Below are 20,000 nucleotides of genomic sequence, written 5' to 3' on the forward strand. Positions count from 1 at the left end.
CGACTAAGTATCGAATAGAGCGTTCAAGCACGCATGCGTGTTTAGGATTGTCAATGACCTTCTTCGATTATCGCGGTAAGGGCTGGGGTCGACGGCTTTAAATTACGCGCATTTACAGCGAAAACCTTTTTGTAGTATTTCAACGAGCTGTTTGACTTAAATTTCCGAGGTTCCAATGAAGTATCAAAGGGGGCTGTGATTTGGAAATCTGGATCGCTCGCTCCTCCTCGAACCAGATTTCGCGCAGCCACTTTCTCGTGCCTGCCCTCTCCTGCTTTGGAGATGGCGTGTCGATCTTTTAAGAGAAAGGCCGTCCAAGTTGTTTTTGAGACTTTCTTGTTGGAGCACCGTCACAAGGCAGGGCAACGAGATGGATTCCGATTCCCTCCTTGCCCTGCTGTTCTCCTCCACCGCCGAAAGATTTATACGACCGAAAGATTTATACGAATTGTAGGAAAACTAGAGTTAACGGGGCAATAAGTTGCCTTACAACGGAGTTGATAATCAAGTGAAGCTATGATCTTTGCAGTTATAAACGCAATTTTTACAATTGCGTAGAGAAGCCTGAAAATTTTAGGACTTCAGCGGGGTTTGAAGCAGTGACCTCGCGATTCCGGTGCGACGCTCTAACCATCTAAGCTATGAAGCCACTGACGTTGGGAGCTGGTCATTTGTGGGTTCCAATGGTCCCGTGAGGAATAAATCAATGATGAAATGGTATATGAAATGAATCATACATGAACTGCGGATATGAAATCAAGTGAAGCTATGATCTTCGCAGTTATGAACGCAATTTTTACAATTGCGTAGAGAAGCCCCCTTCTGGTTGCCGTCCGCGTCTCAAAAACGCGCGTGCTTAAGCTCTCAATTTTGAGACAGTTGTAACGGCCGATTCAACTAATCGAGGAAAATGTTCCATAAAAACTTCAAATCGCGATGTTTCTTTTCGAAAACTCATTTTGTGGACAGCGAGATAAATAAAGTTCACTCACCTACTATTTTCTGCGTTGTCCTGAGTGATTTAATAGGCTGATTTAGCAACAGAACGGGAACGTCAGTGGCGACGGCGCGCGCAGAAAAAACACCAATGAAAATTCAGAATAGAATAGACTCCACTCTTTTCTTCTCTGTTCTAAATTCTCATTGGTAGTTTTGCTGCGCGCAACGTCGCCACTGACGTTCCCGTTCTGTTGCTAAATCAGCCTAATGGATTTTTGGGACGCTTCGATTTCCTCTTTAGATCACACGCGTCGTCACATTAAACGCGCGCGTTTTTGAGACGCGGACGGCAACCGGAAGTGAGTTGTTTTCTCTTTTAACTTGTCTTCACACAACCATATTTATATTGCTAAGTATCGTTTCTCCATTAGAGATGATTAGTTAAAATCTGGGAGATACCACTGTCCTGACATGCGAAATGTTCACTTCCGGTTGCCGTTCGCCTCTCAAAAACGCGCGTGCTTATCACGCAACTTTAGGCAATTTTAGCACTGATCGAATGGTCATAGAATTAACTAAAATATCAAACTATAGAAGAACTCTAACAAAACACAGGGAAGCCAAGAAGGGACATGGATGGACAAAACTGGAGAGGATTGAAATGGATTGAATTTGGGTAAATTTGAAAAACATCGGCCCATCTTTTCTCAAATTTATATCAGTCTATATCAAAATGTCATTTACACAGCTGGAAAATCATTTTCAGTTGTTATGTGGCCGTGGTTTTGAAAATGAAAGACTCTTGCTTTGCTAATTTTTTCAGTAATTAGATTATATCACTCCAAGAATTCATCTTAAAAGCAGTTAGCAGTAGGAGTAGGTGGTCTCCGTCTGAAAGAATATATTGTTACCTAGTACTGATACTTTGTTGAACAGGTTTGCTAGAACTAATCTTCAGCTTAGGTGATGGGTGTGCCAACAAACTTCAGCGATGAGGTTTGTTAGATAACGTGAATGTGTTTTATTTGTCTTCAATTTCAGGCCAGTTTACTTTAGGCCATAAAGAAGCTCGGGATGTTCGCGGGAAGGGACAAGTTCCACACAAGCATAAGTTCCATGGGGATTTGCGGGATATGCCGACATCAGTTTATCGGGTGCTACGAGATGACGGGGATCCCAACAACATTAAACCAAAAGATAAGACACTCGATAAAACTGTACTATCCCACGTTAACTGTGGCAGTAAGCCGGGATACCAATCGCATTTTATATCAACTTCAGCCACCCAGGAAGCGTCTCAAGATTACAAGCAGTTGGCGGAGAGCAGGGGTGAAACAGGTTTGCGAATTTGCCAATTTGTTATCGCTGCAGTGGCAAGGAAGTGCACCATATATGATCTAACAGACGTGAACGTCTTAAAAGAGTGCCTGGGAAATGCTGTGATGGCCAGAAACTTCGCGACAAAGTATAAGGAAGTCCTGCTGGAATGTAAATATCTGTCTCAATTTTTTAAGGTTTTTTTGTCAATATTATGTATTCAAAACCTGGATTTTAAAGAGAACACACATGAATCGCACATGACAAAACCTCACCTCGTTAATTCCAAAATGTGTTTACTTTGTATTATCACATACGGGGCAAAATTACTGAAACCTGATTGGCTAAGGCGGAGGGCATTCTTCCTTAATCACGAGGACACTTTTGGTAATCAATAGGGCATGGTTACTTGATCCTGATTGGTTGACAGTTGCTTATTCAGAGCAAGCGAAATTACACGAAAATCTTCTTCCCGATTAAAATACTTTTTTGTCCACATATAAAATACATTTTAAAGGCCCATCTTCAACCGACAAGCTTTTCGACCGTTTGTTTGTGTTATGGAAATTTGCATTGCTTATCGCAGTGATCTGATTCCGGCGAAAAATTTCAAATTTGGCTGAATTTTTGTATATGAAAATTGTTCCGTGGCACGCAATGTTTGTCGGTTGAAGGTGGGCCTTTAAGCACTATTTATAATGACAGCAATGATTTATTGAATTGAACTTTAACCGAATGGGAGCGTGTTTGTCGCGACTCTGAACGGGCTTCCCAATTTTTCTCTTTATGTGATAAACCACATATCTAAATCTTTCACATCATTTCAATAAAATCCAAGTCCAAAAAATCCAATTATTTTTCCCTGATTAAAATACGCACAGAAGACTTTATGCACAAAGACACCACTTAGCAGGGGAGTGACAGGCAAGACTTACAAACACGGAAAAAAATAAAAGAAACGTCGAAATATTACCCATTTTCCGACTGGGAATACTGGCAACCCAGTAAAAAAGGTTAACCTTAACAGAGGTTCTAAAGGTATGCCAAAAATTGCAATATAGAGAAGAAAGCACCTCTAAGCAAATTAAAAATAGACACTCATTAACAACTTTAAGTTTATATATCCCTCCGATGCTTGACTTCGATAACTGCGTAGCCACCAGTGTGGACCACAAATATCATGATATGTCAAGCTGGATTGAAACCAGCGAAAAACGCAGAGAGAAAACATCTTCCAAACCTTTTTCCACCTGAACACGAAAAGCGTTGACTGTGTAAACACTATAGTTGATGTAGTATGGCCGTGTAGCCGCGTCGAGCCAGAAGAAAAAGCGCACAAAAAATGAAGCCTCGCTTATGTTTAGGTGAGGTAACCTGAGTTGAACCTACAATCCAATCGAAAACCAGTACATGGTCAGCTGTCAACTTCAAAAAAACAGCTGACCTCGGTGAGCTCTAAGCTTGAGCCTTCGATATGGACACGTGCTACTGATCAGTAGATACCTTGTTTTGACAGGTGTCTATTGATCAAACCATGGATGTCCAATATCAAGATGTGAGCTGTAAACTAGCATGATACTGGTCACATTAGCATACATGGAAGGGTGGACGTACGTACGGACGTCTGGACGTCTGTATTTTCAACTTTTTTCCAAATTGTCCTTGTCGCTGTGAAAACTTTGAAAATACTAATAATTAATTGCGCTCGGAAAATGCGATTAGATGTACCTATAAAGATTGCAAAAATGAAATCCTCCTGAATTGCGAACGTTTTCTGCTTACATATCCTACTTTATAACCCACCCATTAAATTTCGGGCGATTTTATTGGCTAATTTACGTCACATGGTGCAAACTCACAGGACAGTTATCACGCAATAACTCTCTTTTGCATGGATATTTGATCTGAGAAATGCTGTAGCGATCATTTACGTTGAAAAAACCAAAACAAAAACATAGTCGGCGGAAAAAAGGAAGCAGAAGAGTTTTTACATGGAAGAAACACAACTTGTTTTATGGAGTCTAGTGATAGGGAGACATTGCAGGAGATAGAAAAGGACCAGCAAGCCTATGGGCTTCGAACACTTTCTTAACTTTAGCATCAACTACTAATAGATTTTCCAAAGCTTACAACAAATTGTTAGCAGGGGACGACACTCGTTACCCTTCAAAATGCAGTGGAAATTCCCAAGTAAAATCTAATAATAAACATGCGGCAGTGGAAGGGATATACCCGTCAAGAAGAAAACCTAATCTATGAAATTTACTGGAGTGGGTAGGCTGGGCAGAATGGGATTTGGCTGAGGGGGACTGGACACTGCTGGCTTGGAGTGAGTCACGAAAATTGCGAACCGCCCCAGCAAGTTTCTTGTAAAAACAGTACCTTCGGACGCCGTCTTAGCCATTATTAACTCGAATATCCTTTGGCATAAAAACAGTTGACACTTCGGTCTTTAATATGCTTATGTTTATGTTGCCCCCGGTTTACACAGTTATAAACGTGACATAAGCATGAGCATAAGAAAATGGAAACGATTCCTTTTTCTTATGCTTATGCTTATGTCACTCCCGGTTTACACAGCTATTGCTTATGTTTATGTTTATGCTTATGTCACAGTATAAACCAGGCTTAAATATACAAATTTGTGACGTTTTCGTTGCCGGCGCCGTGCCCGTTGTCGTTGCTAAAGCTCCCCATAGGTGAACACAGATAACAATGCTACAATGTTTAAATTGCTTGTGGACGAACAAAAGGAGATAATGACAGATCTTTTGTTTTCCAGCGTCCACCAACATGGCGGCGATGACGTAACTTGAAAACAACCCATTGTTACTATGAACACTCTTCACTGTACTCTGTGAGACCTTTGTTAGAATAGGCTTGTGAAACCTGGAAACCTTTTGCCAAACGCAAGCGATTGCAATATATAGACGGTTTTTACAATGACGTTATGAAAGGGCAACCCTAAAACACGGAATGATGGAAAATCACTCCAAATCCTAAAAAAACGGAATGGCGGAAAATTGCCCCAAATCCGCTGGAGCACTAATTGGAGACACTGTAAACTGAAATCAATAAATAAACGCAAATCAAATCAAATAGTTTTTGTGGAGATGCGAAAACCGGGTTCCCGTAAAAACGTTCACGGAAGACTTACCGATTTGAGATACGAGTCATGCGTAGTAAATGTAATATTTGCTCGCAAATATAATTTTTATGTTTTTCGCGGCTTGTACGTTTTTCGTTTCTAAGCTAGTGATTATGTAATACAGTGAAACATAACATTGGCAAGTGACTGGAGGCTCAAGGGAATTCATTCGACAACTTACTATTGGCTTAGTAGAGGGGTAGTTTCTAAAGAAACTGTGGTGCTGCGTCGGTGGGGAAGTAGTATATACAAAAATTTTTTTTGGTTTTATCAACGGAGTTGATAATGTAAATTGGCCACCGTACAGAGATTCTAAAAGCTGCAAATATTGGCTTAATGGCCTGGCATCAAGTAAGCGTCATTCTTCGCTAACCTTCTTCAAGCGTAGACGTGTTTCGAAATCCCGCCGCCTCCCCATTCACCTGTCCATTTTTCATTTCAATTTAATTAGTCTTTTATTGTGTTGCAGGCGATTATTTAGCCCTCACCTTCACTGGGCATTACTCATTCTTCTGTTTATCAAAATTTGTAACATTTTCTTGTAACTAAATTTTTTGTTACTTGATTAAAACACGGCTGTAGGTGAAGGCCTACAACCAGTTTACTCCAAACTTGGCTTGTTTCTTTTGTCTCCATGTCCAGTAAACGTAGCTCGGAAAATGCAGCTTAGGGGTGATTTGATATTATATAAGTAATGAAAAACATGAAGCATGTTTGTCATCCTTTAAACGGGAAACTCGAATGCTGTCTTGATGAAACATATCACATATATCTCGGTTTAGTGCAAGCTATTCCTAACGAAATAACAGCGTTTTACTTAAAGCCAAATTTTACGTGTTTTGCCCGTGGGAATTAACACGCTCAATCGCTCAATAACAGGCTACCCTTGATGTTTAAAGAAGCAGGCTTTAGGCGCAGGACTAGCCATTGCCTTGGAGTAACTTGTCAGTGTATCCAGCTTATTTACCCAGGTGTGGAAGAGAAGCTAATTAGGGATCGGACTGGTTATCGAACAAGCGCTTTAGTTAAAGGAGCTGTGTCACGACGTTTTGCCAAATTCAGCGACTGGGAAAATTAACAACTAAATCAAGCGAAAATTAAAAATAACTACACAAAACAATGAAGTAAGGTTTGGATAAAACAAGAAATGCAAAACGAGGCAGGGTTGGGCAAAATTGAAGAAGGTTAAAATGGATTGTGATTACGGTTCAGCCTAACAGTTTGAAGGTAACTTTAATTATATATGCTCGACCATTGTTTTGTCGCGTAAATTTGGTTTGTGTTGTTGCCCCTGCAGGGTTTTGGCCTCTGCCCGAGGAGGCAACTCAAGTAAATTAAGACATGGGCCTTAAGCTGGACCCATTTTTTACTAGTGCCCAGTCCCCTGTGGAGAAGGATTTCTTTTTTCGGACATTTATTTAAAATTATCTTGAAATGTCCAAGAAGAGAAATGATTTACCAGTGTTAACATCATAAAAGGAAATCCAGCCACCAGAAAATGATAAAAAGTGTTGCCGTTTAGCTGAGAAGATTCCTGTGCTAAAAACAACTGATCTGGGCCCAGGCCTTAATTCACCTGTGAAACTAGAAGCCCCCACGTGAAATGGGAAATATGTAAATTAATATGTAAATTGGTAGATAATGTATAAGGGATTACACTATCAAGTGAAGCTATGATCTTCGCAGTTATGAGCGCAATTTTTGCAATTGCGTAGAGAAGCCTGAAAAATTCAGGACTTCAACGGGGTTTGAACCCGTGACCTCGCGATTCCGGTGCGACGCTCTAACCAACTGAGCTATGAAGCCACTGACGTTGGGAGCTGGTCATTTGGAAGCATATATGAGAAAGAAAAAGACTTCAGGCTTCAGGCTTCTCTACGCAATTGCAAAAATTGCGCTCATAACTGCGAAGATCATAGCCTCACTTGATTTCATATCCGCAGTTCATATATGCTTCATTTCACATACCATTTCATCATTGATTCATTCCTCTCGGGACCATTAGAACCCACAAATGACCAGCTCCCAACGTCAGTGGCCTTATAGCTCAGTTGGTTAGAGCGTCGCACCGGAATCGCGAGGTCACGGGTTCAAACCCCGTTGAAGTCCTGAAATTTTCAGGCTTCTCTACGCAATTGCAAAAATTGCGCTCATAACTGCGAAGATCATAGCTTCACTTGATTTCATATCCGCAGTTCATATATGCTTCATTTCATATACCTTTTCATCATGGATCACACTATCTTATAGAAAATCATATTTCTTGTGTCAGAAATCGATTTTTCAGGCACAAATCATAAAAAGGGACGATTCCCTGCTAGCAGCCGAGTGAGAGACTTCTTCTAGCAGGGAACAGGAACTACAGACTCGGCCCACAAACTGCCAGACGCAACCTCAGTATCAACATTTTCAAACAATCTTCGGTCATTATTATCAAAAAGGACGGAGACCATCCAGTAAACCAATCAAAACTCGAAGTAATTACACGTAGCCGACATAAAGCGCGGGAAAATGTGCACACGCGAGCCACGATTGGTTTTGGTTTCTTCTCTGATTGGTTAAAAAAAATGGCACGAGAACTTTAAGCCAATCACTGAGTGAAGTAACGCAAAACCAATGTAATTCACTAATTAATTTCGACACTCAATTAAAAAACCCTCTACTTCATTCAGTGATTGGTTCAAAGTTCTCGCGCCACTTTGTCAACCAATCAGAAGTGAAACCAAAACCAATCGTGGCTCGCGCATGCACATTTTCCCGCGCTTTGTGTCGGCTACGTCTGATTACTTTGAGTTTTTATTGGTTTACCGGATGGTCTCCGTCCTTCTTGATTGGCTAAAGTAATTACTTTGGTTTTGGGTTTACGACAATCGATTGAAACTAGCTCTATGGTCATGAAATTGTAATTGTAATAAATAAATCCCAGCATTTCACCGGGGATTCAAAGCACATGCATGTGACAAATTGACTGATCACCCTATGAATAATAAATAATGAGTTCGAGAGGACATATTTGAGTTAGTGTTCCGGGAGGAAGAGAGACCCAGAGCAGGTGCTTCTTTTGTCTGTGAGTGTATATTTCCCTATATCAGGCTGTGCATATATGAAAGAAATAAAAATGGTACTCCACCTTTCATAGAATTTATGTCTTGCTTTTCTGAGAACAGTATTTGTCAAATAACAGACCGGTTAAGTAAGTTGAATAGAACCCATATCGCTCAATTCAAGAAAAAGAATGTCTTTCAAGCAAAGAGAATTAAACAGATTTTTTTAAAGAAATGTTTTGTTTACGTTGAAACTGTTCTTTTGTACAACAATGACTGCTTTTTTTGTGCAGACCCGTATGGTCGCTATGACCATGACATCACAGAGTCAGACAACTTGGTTATCTTCTTCGGCTTCCACCAATCACTTTGAAGTGGGTACCGATATCTCCGAAGGATGAACTTGTTTTACTCTTATTTGAATCAAAGCTTTCCTGGTACTCGTCCAAAGAGTTTTGAATTCTCGTTTGATAATTCTATTCAAATACCCATACAGATATGGATTGATGACTAAATTAATATAATAAAGTCCAGACACTATGTGTTGTAAAAATACCGGCGCGTCCTTCCCTGAATGAAAAGACCAGATATTCACAACCATATACGGTGTCCACGAAATAAATAAGACTCCAACTATACAAGCCAACGTTAACGCCGTCTTTATATCAGCGCGAAGAGCGGAGTGTGGCTTGCGCACGCAATATTGCCCTGAAACCACTGGCGCTGGCCGCTGTCGTTCTGTTTCGGGCTCAAGAACGGGTGGAAGTTCTCTTTGACGCAGAGCTTCGACTTCACGGGCTATTTGTCTGGAATGCCGCAAGGCAACCCGAAGTATGCTGATGTATATAAAGATAATTGAAATCAAAGGTAAGACGTACATTGTCGATAGTTTAAAGTACGTAAAGCTGATGGATTGGTGATAGTTACTCTCGCATAGCCATACGCCGGGAACGTAATGATAATTACTCCAACCTAGGAGCGGAAAACCCGCAGTAATTAGCGAATAAAGCCAAATAGCAACAATACACAAAACGGTTTTATTCCTCGTCACCCAGCCTTTGTACTTTAGAGGGACAATTATTGCCAGATATCTGTCAATACTGACCGACAATAGCGTCAAAACAGATACTGAACTTGAAGCATGTTGTAAGTAACCAATTGTATCACAGTCTGTCTTTTCCGCATCTCTTGTTTTCTTAATTATCGAGGCGACCCCAAACGGTAACAGAAATACTCCAACCAGGATGTCGTTGATAGCCAAGTTAACCAAGAAGAGGCATGATGGGCAGTGAAGACGCCTCACACGGTAGATGATGTAACAGATCGTAGTGTTTCCAATAACAGTGAGAATGATCATCAAAATAATGATGACAACGAGTATTGTAACCATGGCGACAGTGATGTTTGTTCAGTCTGCTAAGACGGTTCTCCAATTTGGGGTTCCTGCATGAAAACTTGAGCCTTTTCTGAAAGTTTCCGTTTCCATGAAGTTTGAATTGCCCTTTTGTGAGAAAAAGCAAAGTCATTGGAAAATGACAATTATGATGAAGAAAGTCAGGCTTGGAATAGGGTTAGGGTTAGGGTTATATTTCAAAAATGTCCTATGGTGGGCTTTCTGGCTGCTTTATGCACTTATTTGGCTTTGTTGAAGGTCTGGTTTTCTGTTAAGGCCTGGCTACCTCAGCTCTTGCTGCTAGGTCATCACTTATTTCCATCCCTCAAACTGACATTTCCCTTTTTATTCAACTTATACGACGTACAATCTAATTAGACTTCAAATCTACTTCAACGAAGCAAAGATTTTAAACAAGCTGAGAAGATTCACAATAGGTGAAGCAAAGAGTTGAACCCGGATCGATGGCTTCGCCTTGCAGTTTCCGATATCCACTAGACTAACGAGACAAGCTCCCAGAAAGTCGAATTTTTTAGAGTATTGACATAATAGTACCCAGCAAAAAACAATTGAAAGTTAACCGTCTTCAACGGGGTTTTCAGACCTAAATACTGTAGATCAGCGCGGCTTAGCTTAGAAACGCTATTTCTTGTTGAACTAAAGCTGTAATTCTGCCTGTTTTCATTCTTTTTTACAGTGGTAAGCTGGTCAATACTAACATGGGATATTGCGCAGTGTAATTGTTACGAAGTGTCCAATGTCAGTTCGAGGGATGGAAATTAGTGTTGACCTTGCTGCTAGCGCTTCAAATGAGAGCATTCTCGTAGGGAAGATATCTGTTTACAAACATTGCTTTTGTCATTCAAATTTGCCCACCACAGGAACAAAAGAATCTTTGTTTTGTCAGCCAATGAGGCTCTGGTTGGCTCATTAAGACAATAGGTGACGTCAACGATATGTTTCCTTATTTCAAAGACGTTGTTGTTATTTAAGGACGGTGCCTACTATTGTTATTGCGCATAGGTTCTGCGCATCTCCAGATACTCGGATTTCCTATCGGTGATGCTTACTAATACAGGGATATTTTTGTGCGGTTTAAAACTATGCAGAGAAAGTAGATCTTCGTAAGTACTCTTGGTATCCAAAAAGAAAATTGGGGGTAACGATGCATTCTAGATCTGTAGAGATAATTGATTTTCAATTTGAGAAAGAACGCCATACATTGCTTTGTACTTTAGAGCTTTTTACAAATATTGTTTATGAATTATCTTTGAAAAATGCGTGGTTACCCCCAATTTTCTTTTTGGATTTCAATAACACTTGTTAAGATCTACCTTTCTTGCATGATCATAAATCGGGGCAAAAATAACTTTGAATTAGTAGGCACCGTCCTTAAAAGGAGGACAGTAAATAATTGTCAGCCCCTATTTTGTCTTTTTTCTTTGTGCAAAATTCGGCCAGCATCTTTGGGCATAATGCTATTGCGTGAGCATAATGCCGGTCATAATGCTGTTGCACCAGCATAATGTCGAGCATAATGCTATGATTTTAGGAGTGACGCTCTGAGGCATAATGCTCAAATTTTCGAGCATAATTTATCTAACCCTAGGTTCAGTTGAAAGCGCCCTTTGAGGCTACAATAGCTTATACATTGTACCCAAAAACAGATGGAATCGTCACGGCGATATTGAAGTTCGATGCCCTTCATTCATCGTATTTCCCGAAACAGCGTCTATTTCAGTATTGTTTGAGTTGTCTACATCTCAATTCTAAATTCCAAGAGAAATATTACTTGATACGAAAAAAACTATAAACTTGCATCAATCATTTTTACTTCTACTAACGCAAGAAAAAAATGCTTTGCAGTGTTCTCAGCGTCCGTGCGATTTTGTAATCGCAAATTATGTTTAGTGTTTTTGTATGCAAAATTACATCAAAAATTGGTCTGTGCAGGAAGACCACGTCTTTATATAGTACGCATAGAGTAGTGTAAGCAAGAAATCGATAAAAACTACAAACTTTCACCAAAGTCGTGGACTCTGTATCTAGGTAAGCGGCATGCATTTATGTCCGCAACAGATCTTCTTTAAGACGAAACTTGATGCTGGAGAAAGCTGCAACTGCTATCAAATTCAAATTCAAATTCGCTTTCATGTCCTTTGTTTTGGCCTAAAAGCCAATTACGACATTTACTCCGATGTGCCTGCCACGAGAAAGGTCCCTTGATCACAAAATACCATTTATCACTGTTTAAAATGTCAGTTAACATCCGAGAAAATGACTGTAAAATACTATTAGAGTGGCACATTGCTAATTTGCCATCTTTGGCTGATGATATATTATTCATTATAGATCTAATTCAAATGAATTGCCTGCGGATTTTAATTGCTTTTAACAGTTTTCCTATCCGCCGGCGTTTGCAATGTACTTTGCAAGTATGATTGTCAAACGCTGCTATCGATAGCAGATCTATTAATTAAGGTTTACGCTTTTTTCTCATTCGCCGCCCGTGAATCTCTGATGTGTGGAGAAGATAGTATAACCAAGTGAAAATAATACAGGGCATTAACCGAAGCGCGCTGCTTTAATAATGGACGATTGCGAATTAATCTATTGAAAGACGAATTAAATGACAAAGGTTCCCCTTTCTCTTCGCCTTCCAGTGCTTTTTTTACTTTTTGGATTACAGTTAAAAAGAAAATAAATGATGTTGATGGCTTGATACAAATATTTTTAAGCAAAATTATAGTAAGTGCAAACTTCCTACTTTTCGCATTATTTTTTAAAAGAGCGCGGTGAAGACTATACTATTTTTTCGAAAAACGATAATAATATCTTTAACTCAACTGAAAATTCCCCTAATTAATGGGTAACTAAGAATGAAAGAAAATAAATGTGGTGTTATATTTAACGTGACTAACGAATTGATTCATTCGGGAGACAACGTCGTACAGTGCTCAAAAGCAGATAATTAATTTAGAAAGGCATGCATGTGCTCAGAATTTTGGAGCAACAATTGTAGTTTCTAATACTTAACGTTATAATAGCTTTAACTCCAGATCTATTTTGCAATAGGGGTTGGGAAATTTTAGAGGAACTGTCGGAGTTTCTGAAGGAAAGCTGTTGCATAAAAGACGAAGCGACTTTACTTTAATTAACGCTGGAGCCGAGAACGTTCAATATATAAGACGAAGTCGTCACACGACAGAGGAAAGGGGGCTTAATTTTGCGTTTATGAAAAGCCGATAGGGATGCAGTGAAGAGATGACTCGATAATGGATCATGAAAAACCCCAAAGGTTTTTGCAGAACTCGAAGTATTCCTACCAAAAACTTTTGGTTCAACTTGTCCTGATGATTTGTTAAGTTAAGCTTGCCAAAAAGGAGTTCTGCATGCTTTTCCGCGATTTTAAGTTCAATTTGCTAATATAGTATACGTAATGGTACTTTTAAATTTTCCGTTACGTAGATTACCTCATCATGCCGACAGGCGTCCATGAAACTGGCTTTTAGCCATTGAATTTAAGCCTTTTGGACAAGGCACATAAGACCTAGAAAACTGAAGTGAATATTCAGAAGGACGAACAGGTGGCGGATAATTTTAGCCCTTTGGAACATTAACGCAACCCATAAGGCGATGTTTTCTGTTATTTTGTCACCGCTAAGAATATTTATTTTCACTTTCATTAGCTTTACACAACCTCGGGCAAAAGCACAACTTGTGACGCGAAGTGGAGAAAGCCTTAGTTTTTACGAAAATACAAATTAATATACATATCATCTGTATTTATTTCTTTTCCCGCAGAGCAGGTTTTTATCGTCTGATATCTTTCCTCTTTGGCCAAATAATCCATAAAATATGTCAAAACCGGTGAAACACCCAGATTTTTCCATAAGTATTAAATTATTCAAGGATTTTTTCACAACTTTTTCCTTCTACAACCTACCAGAAAAAGAGGCCGGAATTATTGAAATTTCCCGTGAGCTAAATTTGTCTCAGAAGTTTCGCACCTTTTACGCAGGACAAATACAATACACATAGAGATGCCAAAGTGAAACACAACTAATTGCTCCAGCCAACGTATACATGAATTAAGCTATAATATATTATGTTTATCATACTTGAATGTGATGAAATCCTCTACCATTCTGTTATTATCGGATAAGAAATTACGCATAGTGATCAAAACTAACGAATTATAAGCTGTTGAGTGTCTTATATAGACTTTCGCAAGAATTAGCCTCAATTTTCCGCTCGAGGATTTAATAGAAAATGAAGTATACGAAATCGGTTTTTGTGCCGTGAGATGTAAAATTTCTGTGTATTAAGCTATAAGCTGAAACCGGGGCTTCTTTCATTGACAAGAAGAAGTGAAAAAGAGAGATTTCGGGTCGTTTCGGACCTGAGTATTTGGTTAAACTGGGGCTCAGTAATGTAGACTATGTCAGACGTTTCATATGTATAAATAGAACGAAAATATATAACTCGGTGGATATAAAAAATTACGCTACAAAAAATAATCCTACGGTTCATTTTCTACAACCGATGAAATTTTACATTGCACCTTACTAAATCCTTGCCTCGGCGTTAGGCCAGAATCGCAAAGAACATAATTATGATGAAGATTAATTAATTCTCGCTTGCTTACTGAATTTGCGCGCTGTAGTCAGAATAAGCTGATAGACGAGATGCGCAGAGTCCGTTATCATAGTAAGACATGTAGGTAGGACCTGTTTTCTTGTCCGATGTTCGCAGCGTGCAAAACGGTCTTTATCTGGGGCCAAAGTTAACTTGATGCCAACCTGCTCGCACAATATGCTTCTCAGCATTGACAATACCCTAATAAATATTACATCAAGTATTGGTAATCTTTAAATTAAGTCATCAGATTTTGCGGCGAATGCCCCTAAAATTTCGTGCTGGTTCGAGGAAGTAAAAGTAGAGTACCTTCCTTGTTTGAGAGAGGAGCGAATAATGGGAAAAAAGAAACGGAAGTTTGTCTACTCCTTCCATCATGGAAACAAGTATTTAAAGTTTTTTAAAAGGGTTGAAAACAGCTTCCTGTAATTAATAGGACTAAAATAGCTAAATGAAAACTGTGGCTTTTTTCCTGTCGAATTAATTATTTTCTTTTGAAGAACACCTGAAAATGGCCTCATCAAAATCCTCTACCTACCTCTGTACGGACTTTTAACTTTCAAACAATTTATCGGTAGTAGCCAAAACGTGGGGCCGGTGGCAGGGATCGGGATGTCATTTTTCTTTCCAATTTTTTTTTTTTACTTCAATTTTTGTATTTATTCTCCTGTACTGTTATTTTCGAATGATCGGGATCTGACTTTCATTCATGGTGGAAATTACTGAAAAAACCAATGGAAGCTCTGAGCCGGACATCTTTGTTTTCTCAAATTGGAAACATCGGAGTTTGTCATTGTGAAAATCGGAGTATATTTTAAAATTCGGACTTTGTGATGGACGGACTCAATGTTGTTTCATGCAAGCTAATTATTATTTTATTCAGGTCGCAACGTCTTCATACACCAAGCTTTTGTAGTAAATTCAGACATTACTAGCCAATTCAATTCGGACGTCAAGGAAACGGGTTTACAATTGGCTAGAAAGACCCGAAGCCAAATTTATGATAAAATCAACAACGCGAATTTTGCGACAAAGCAAATGTTGTGAAAGTTGCGTGACTGCGTGATGACCATCATGAAACTGCACGAGTCCGCAAATGAATCATGGCGCACAACCCAGCGTGTGTTGCCAGATCAGAATTGTTCGAGAAATGGACCCTGGTCACAATCGGTTTAGAATTGCGTCCAAGTTGATGACTTTACTGCCGATAATTAAATATGGCAAATTTATAACAGCGTGGTAAGAAACAAAATTCAGTCTTTCTGAAAAACTATATTGAGGCAGAAACCTGTTGTGAGCCATGATTCAAAGTGATTTTAATACAAATAAGCGCTCTTTGCATTAATTTTCTATTTAGATCATTCCATTCTCCATGCCATTCCTTACTTTTTTTTTTCGGGATCATTTGCGGTCCAAAATTGGGATCATTTGCGTTCCGGGGTCATTTGCGGTCCACCTGGGATCATTTGCGGTACAGTTTGGGGATCATTTGCGGTTCTGGGATCATTTGCGTACCCGTACAGTATTGTGACTTTATTTTCTTTCGTTTTAATGTCAGCGATTGCTTGTCTGATTTCTCAAATTTATAATCGCGTCATGTAATCAAGGATATCGTTTTTCTGACGCATGTACACTTGTAAAAGTAAACATTAAATTTGGAGCTGAGCAAGTCTTCAGTGCCTCTGGGAGTCAACGTATATTCCCCACACAAACTCCAATTTCAGCCGGAAATTCTCTAAATTTCGATAAGAGGGAATCCTCTCTTGATTTCGAAAAACAAAGTCAGATTTTCGCAAGCACAAATTCCGATTTTTAAAAACAAACTCCGATTTTCAAAAAGGCAAAGTTCGATATTCGCAAAAACCAACTTTGATTTTAAGAGCAAAAAAGAAAAAAAAAACTAAGATGTCTTTTAATCTAAGAACTTCCCGATCATTCGCAAATGACAGGACAGAAAATCAACAACAAAAAATGAAGGAAAAATTAAAAAGAAAGAAAGACATCTCGACCTCGACGCCTGCCTTCGCCCCGCGTTTTGACCCAAGGAAATCACGATTCTCACACCTGACAAGATTCACATGTTTCAGTGGGCGGATAATGGAAAATTCAGTCAAGGTCGATATTCAAGATCCTTCAGTAAAAAGGACAATTTGATATCTTAAGAGTGTTTAACTACATACTGTCTCTCAACTGTACTCATTCTTTACTTTGCCGGATTGAATCGAGTACCGAAAACTGACACGTATTTGTAAAAAGTTTCACTTTGATTTTTGACTAAACAAGACTGTAAAGAAAAAGTAAAGAAACCATAATTATCCAAATTAAAATTCACTTAACAAAAAGATTGCGTTGCTGTGTATAATGCGTGTATGATTTATAAGCCGCATTTTCTTTATGGATATTCTCCTCTTTCCTCCAGTGTCCTGTGTGTGTTGGTGGCGATGCCTGCAGTGGCTAAGGCGGGATTCCAACTGGGGTCATCTGCATGGAAATTCCGCAACCCCACACCCAACAAACAAATAAGCCACGTCAAATCTTGTCACCAAAGCCTCGGATATTATGTCTGCGCATGGTCAGACATGTACATGAGTAAAAGAGAAGATCTCAGGTGTCGAGGGTGTGCTACACCATGATATTATAGTAGTCGTCTGCCAAGAAATTTTTCAACGACAACTACATTCTGAAGTTCACACAGCAACCGCGTTGTCCATCAGACATAGTTTGATGCAAGAGTGAATTAGGTAAGAGTGTTGATTTATCACTTTGCGGTCTTGCCCCAGAACAGATACACTTTGCTCGCGAAACAAACAAAGGGCCACCAATTTTAACCAATCAGAAGAAGCCATGTCACGCGTGACTGCTTCTGTCACGTTTTTTTTTTCACCGACAAGACATATGATTTTCGCTGGAACGGGTGTTCTAAAAGTAGACTCATTTGTTACTGTGCTGAGGAGTCCACCCATGCCATAACAACGCTCTTATCTAATTCACCCTTGTTTGATGTTACTGTGGTTTGAAGAAATTCGAATGCAGTTTATAAAGTTATACTTAGGCCCGTGTCTTCATCAATGGTGATGCAATGTTATCCGCGCAAGAGACCATTTATATGCTACCCGGAGCCCATTACTAGGAGCGAACGACAGCTCTATATTCCTGTCACGGCGTCTTCGCAGACCGGTTTATTCTTAGGCTAAATTTCCCGCGAATGAGACGAGAAACTAACTTGACGTCACAGAGTCACCGAACCGGAACTGCCTTTGTTTTCTACGGAAAAGGTAGTCTACAAATAGATCGATCTGCAAAAATGCCATCACATGGGCATAATATGGGAGTTGGTCGATCCCGGTCACGAGCTCCTGATTCAACCAATTAGCTAAAAATGGAAAGGGTGCTTCCATTTTTAGTAATTATTATCAATATACGCGGGCAAATAGAAAATCGGCCTCTCCAAAACACACGCTCAGCGGGCCGCAAAAGACGCCCTTGTAGTGTCATTTGCGGCCCTAGCGCTTTGCGCTCGGGCCGCAAATGACACTACGCGGGAGCAAATAAACAATATTCCCTCAAAAAGTCATGTTATTCCCTTATTAGCGTCCGTTTCCTTTAATTAAAGAAGTGCAAATAGGTGTCAGGTAAAAGGCGACCATTATTCTGTACACACACTCAAAGACGCTCACCAAAATCACCAGCTATCATCACCAACAACAACAGCTACAACTCTACATCCTCACCTCTCCGCTGAAAAGCCAAAATGGTACCCGAATGATACCAAAGTACCTTACGCTTGCGCACACGCACATCATCCGGTCAGTGGCAGCTATGGGCAACATTTGACCTATACACACATGGTGGCTTAGCCATATCGTAGTGTTTTAGCTGAAGTTTCTTATTCCCAAGCCCCAAAGAGTGGATTTGGCGAGACGAGCTTTAACTTAGTATAAAAAGCCATCTATATTGAATTTCTACCGAGTTTTTTTTCCATTTTATTTCCATTTTCGTTGCTCGTTGAAGACGACATATATACAATACCTTCAGTGAAGAAGCAACTTTCTTGGTTGCAACTAAAATACTGAATTAATTATAGCACAATTTTTGCTCTTCATCGATCGAAAACTGTAAAGCCACTGTCACTTTCTTATTCACACACATAGGTTGTTTAGTTTGAATTGACATCGAACTTGCGAGAATCGAGCTATTTCATTTGCGCACATTTGCTAATCCGATCTACAATCAAGCAGTTTTCAAACCCCAGTTCTCTTTAAAGATAAAATTCATCAAATCTGATAGCCTGTCATAAACATAAAATATTACTGATGTTAGAATATTTTGCAGTTTAACTTTAATGTCTTTTGAATGTCATGTCACGACTCTCCCAAGTGGGCCGACCGGATAAACCAATCGGCAAATTTTTAAATGTTGACTAAGAAACGGTTTCTTTTTGACTCGCAGGTGAATATTGGCAATTTCAATACTGTTGGATGAGATAAATAAATTTTGCCTGAGTTTCCTGCGCACAAATAGGCTGTTTCAGGGATATTACAATTCTATCCGTTAAACCTGCACGCCTAAAAGTTCTTCAGAGCTCTTTTCATAAACTTATATATCAGAAGATTAAAAACTGTAAACATGGAGAGAAGAAAAAGAGGTAACCGAGAATTGTGAGAAATAATAGACCCCCAAGGAATGGCTGAGAATTTCCTTTAGCTGATTCCAACTTACGATACTAACCCCAGCCAGAAATTCGTATGATAAAAAGACGCTTTCTTTAAAAAAATGAGTTTGAATAGAACCAGTATTGTGCGTCACAGAAGAATTACCTACCTTTTGCTTACTGAGTTCCTTGAAGGTGGAAAAGAAAATATTTGGTCTTCGCGATGAAAGAAAAAAAGCTTTCTTTCTATAAATATTTGAGCGGTTATCTTTAGTAATCGCTCGGAGGAATCACACCTCGGTCCAAATGCGACAATGAATTACTGAATCACATGTCTTCCATTGTTATTGTTATCCAGCTGGTTAAAGTTATCGCTCGTAAATGACAAATTGATAACAAGACATGTTTGATTTTATGGCTTTGTGTTTTTTTGGGAAAATCCTTTGACATGACAGACGGAGTCGAATAAAATATGAGCACCAGGAGAAAAAGGAAAGTGAATTTCGCGAAAAATTAGGTTAGGATACACGCTCACAAGCACTGTCTTCATCAAGAAGGCCGCTTTCCACAACAGATTAATTTAATTCCTTCGCTCTTTGCTTTCTTCTCCCTGCACCTTTTAAACTGGATTGCGAATGACCGACCATAATTTTCCTTAAAATACAAAACTGAGGGTCTCCCCGGGGTTTTGGGGAACAAAAGAACATGGCGAAAACGAACTAGGGAACAGAGGAATAAAGACAAAATATCTTAGGGAATAAGGAAACATATGAACCATTTTAGCGATCAAAAGGCTGAGAACAAGTGCGCAAGTGTGGAAGTAACACAAGCAATTCTTTTAAGGGAACATGAGAACAGGGATTCTCCCCC

The 20,000-nt window shown here is 39.4% G+C and overlaps 1 protein-coding gene across 13 annotated transcripts in view; it reads right to left on the reverse strand.

The window, feature by feature from the left end:
• Positions 1 to 8,460: 8,460 nt before the first annotated feature.
• Positions 8,461 to 20,000, reverse strand: part of LOC137994606 (G-protein coupled receptor 161-like) — a 36,569-nt gene continuing 25,029 nt past the window's right edge. For 8 of the 13 annotated variants that reach the window (XM_068840217.1, XM_068840211.1, XM_068840209.1 and 5 more), the window contains one exon: positions 8,461 to 9,949. In XM_068840217.1, coding sequence (XP_068696318.1) covers positions 8,813 to 9,838 — 1,026 coding nt within the window. In that variant the 5' untranslated portion in view covers positions 9,839 to 9,949 and the 3' untranslated portion in view covers positions 8,461 to 8,812. Of the gene's footprint in view, positions 9,950 to 11,860; positions 12,157 to 13,314; positions 13,444 to 14,489; positions 14,629 to 20,000 lie in introns of those variants that run through there. The other 5 variants (XM_068840207.1, XM_068840214.1, XM_068840213.1 and 2 more) reach the window with 5 other exon arrangements.

Source organism: Montipora foliosa, chromosome 3 (assembly GCF_036669935.1).
Source record: "Montipora foliosa isolate CH-2021 chromosome 3, ASM3666993v2, whole genome shotgun sequence".
NCBI lineage: Eukaryota > Metazoa > Cnidaria > Anthozoa > Scleractinia > Acroporidae > Montipora > Montipora foliosa.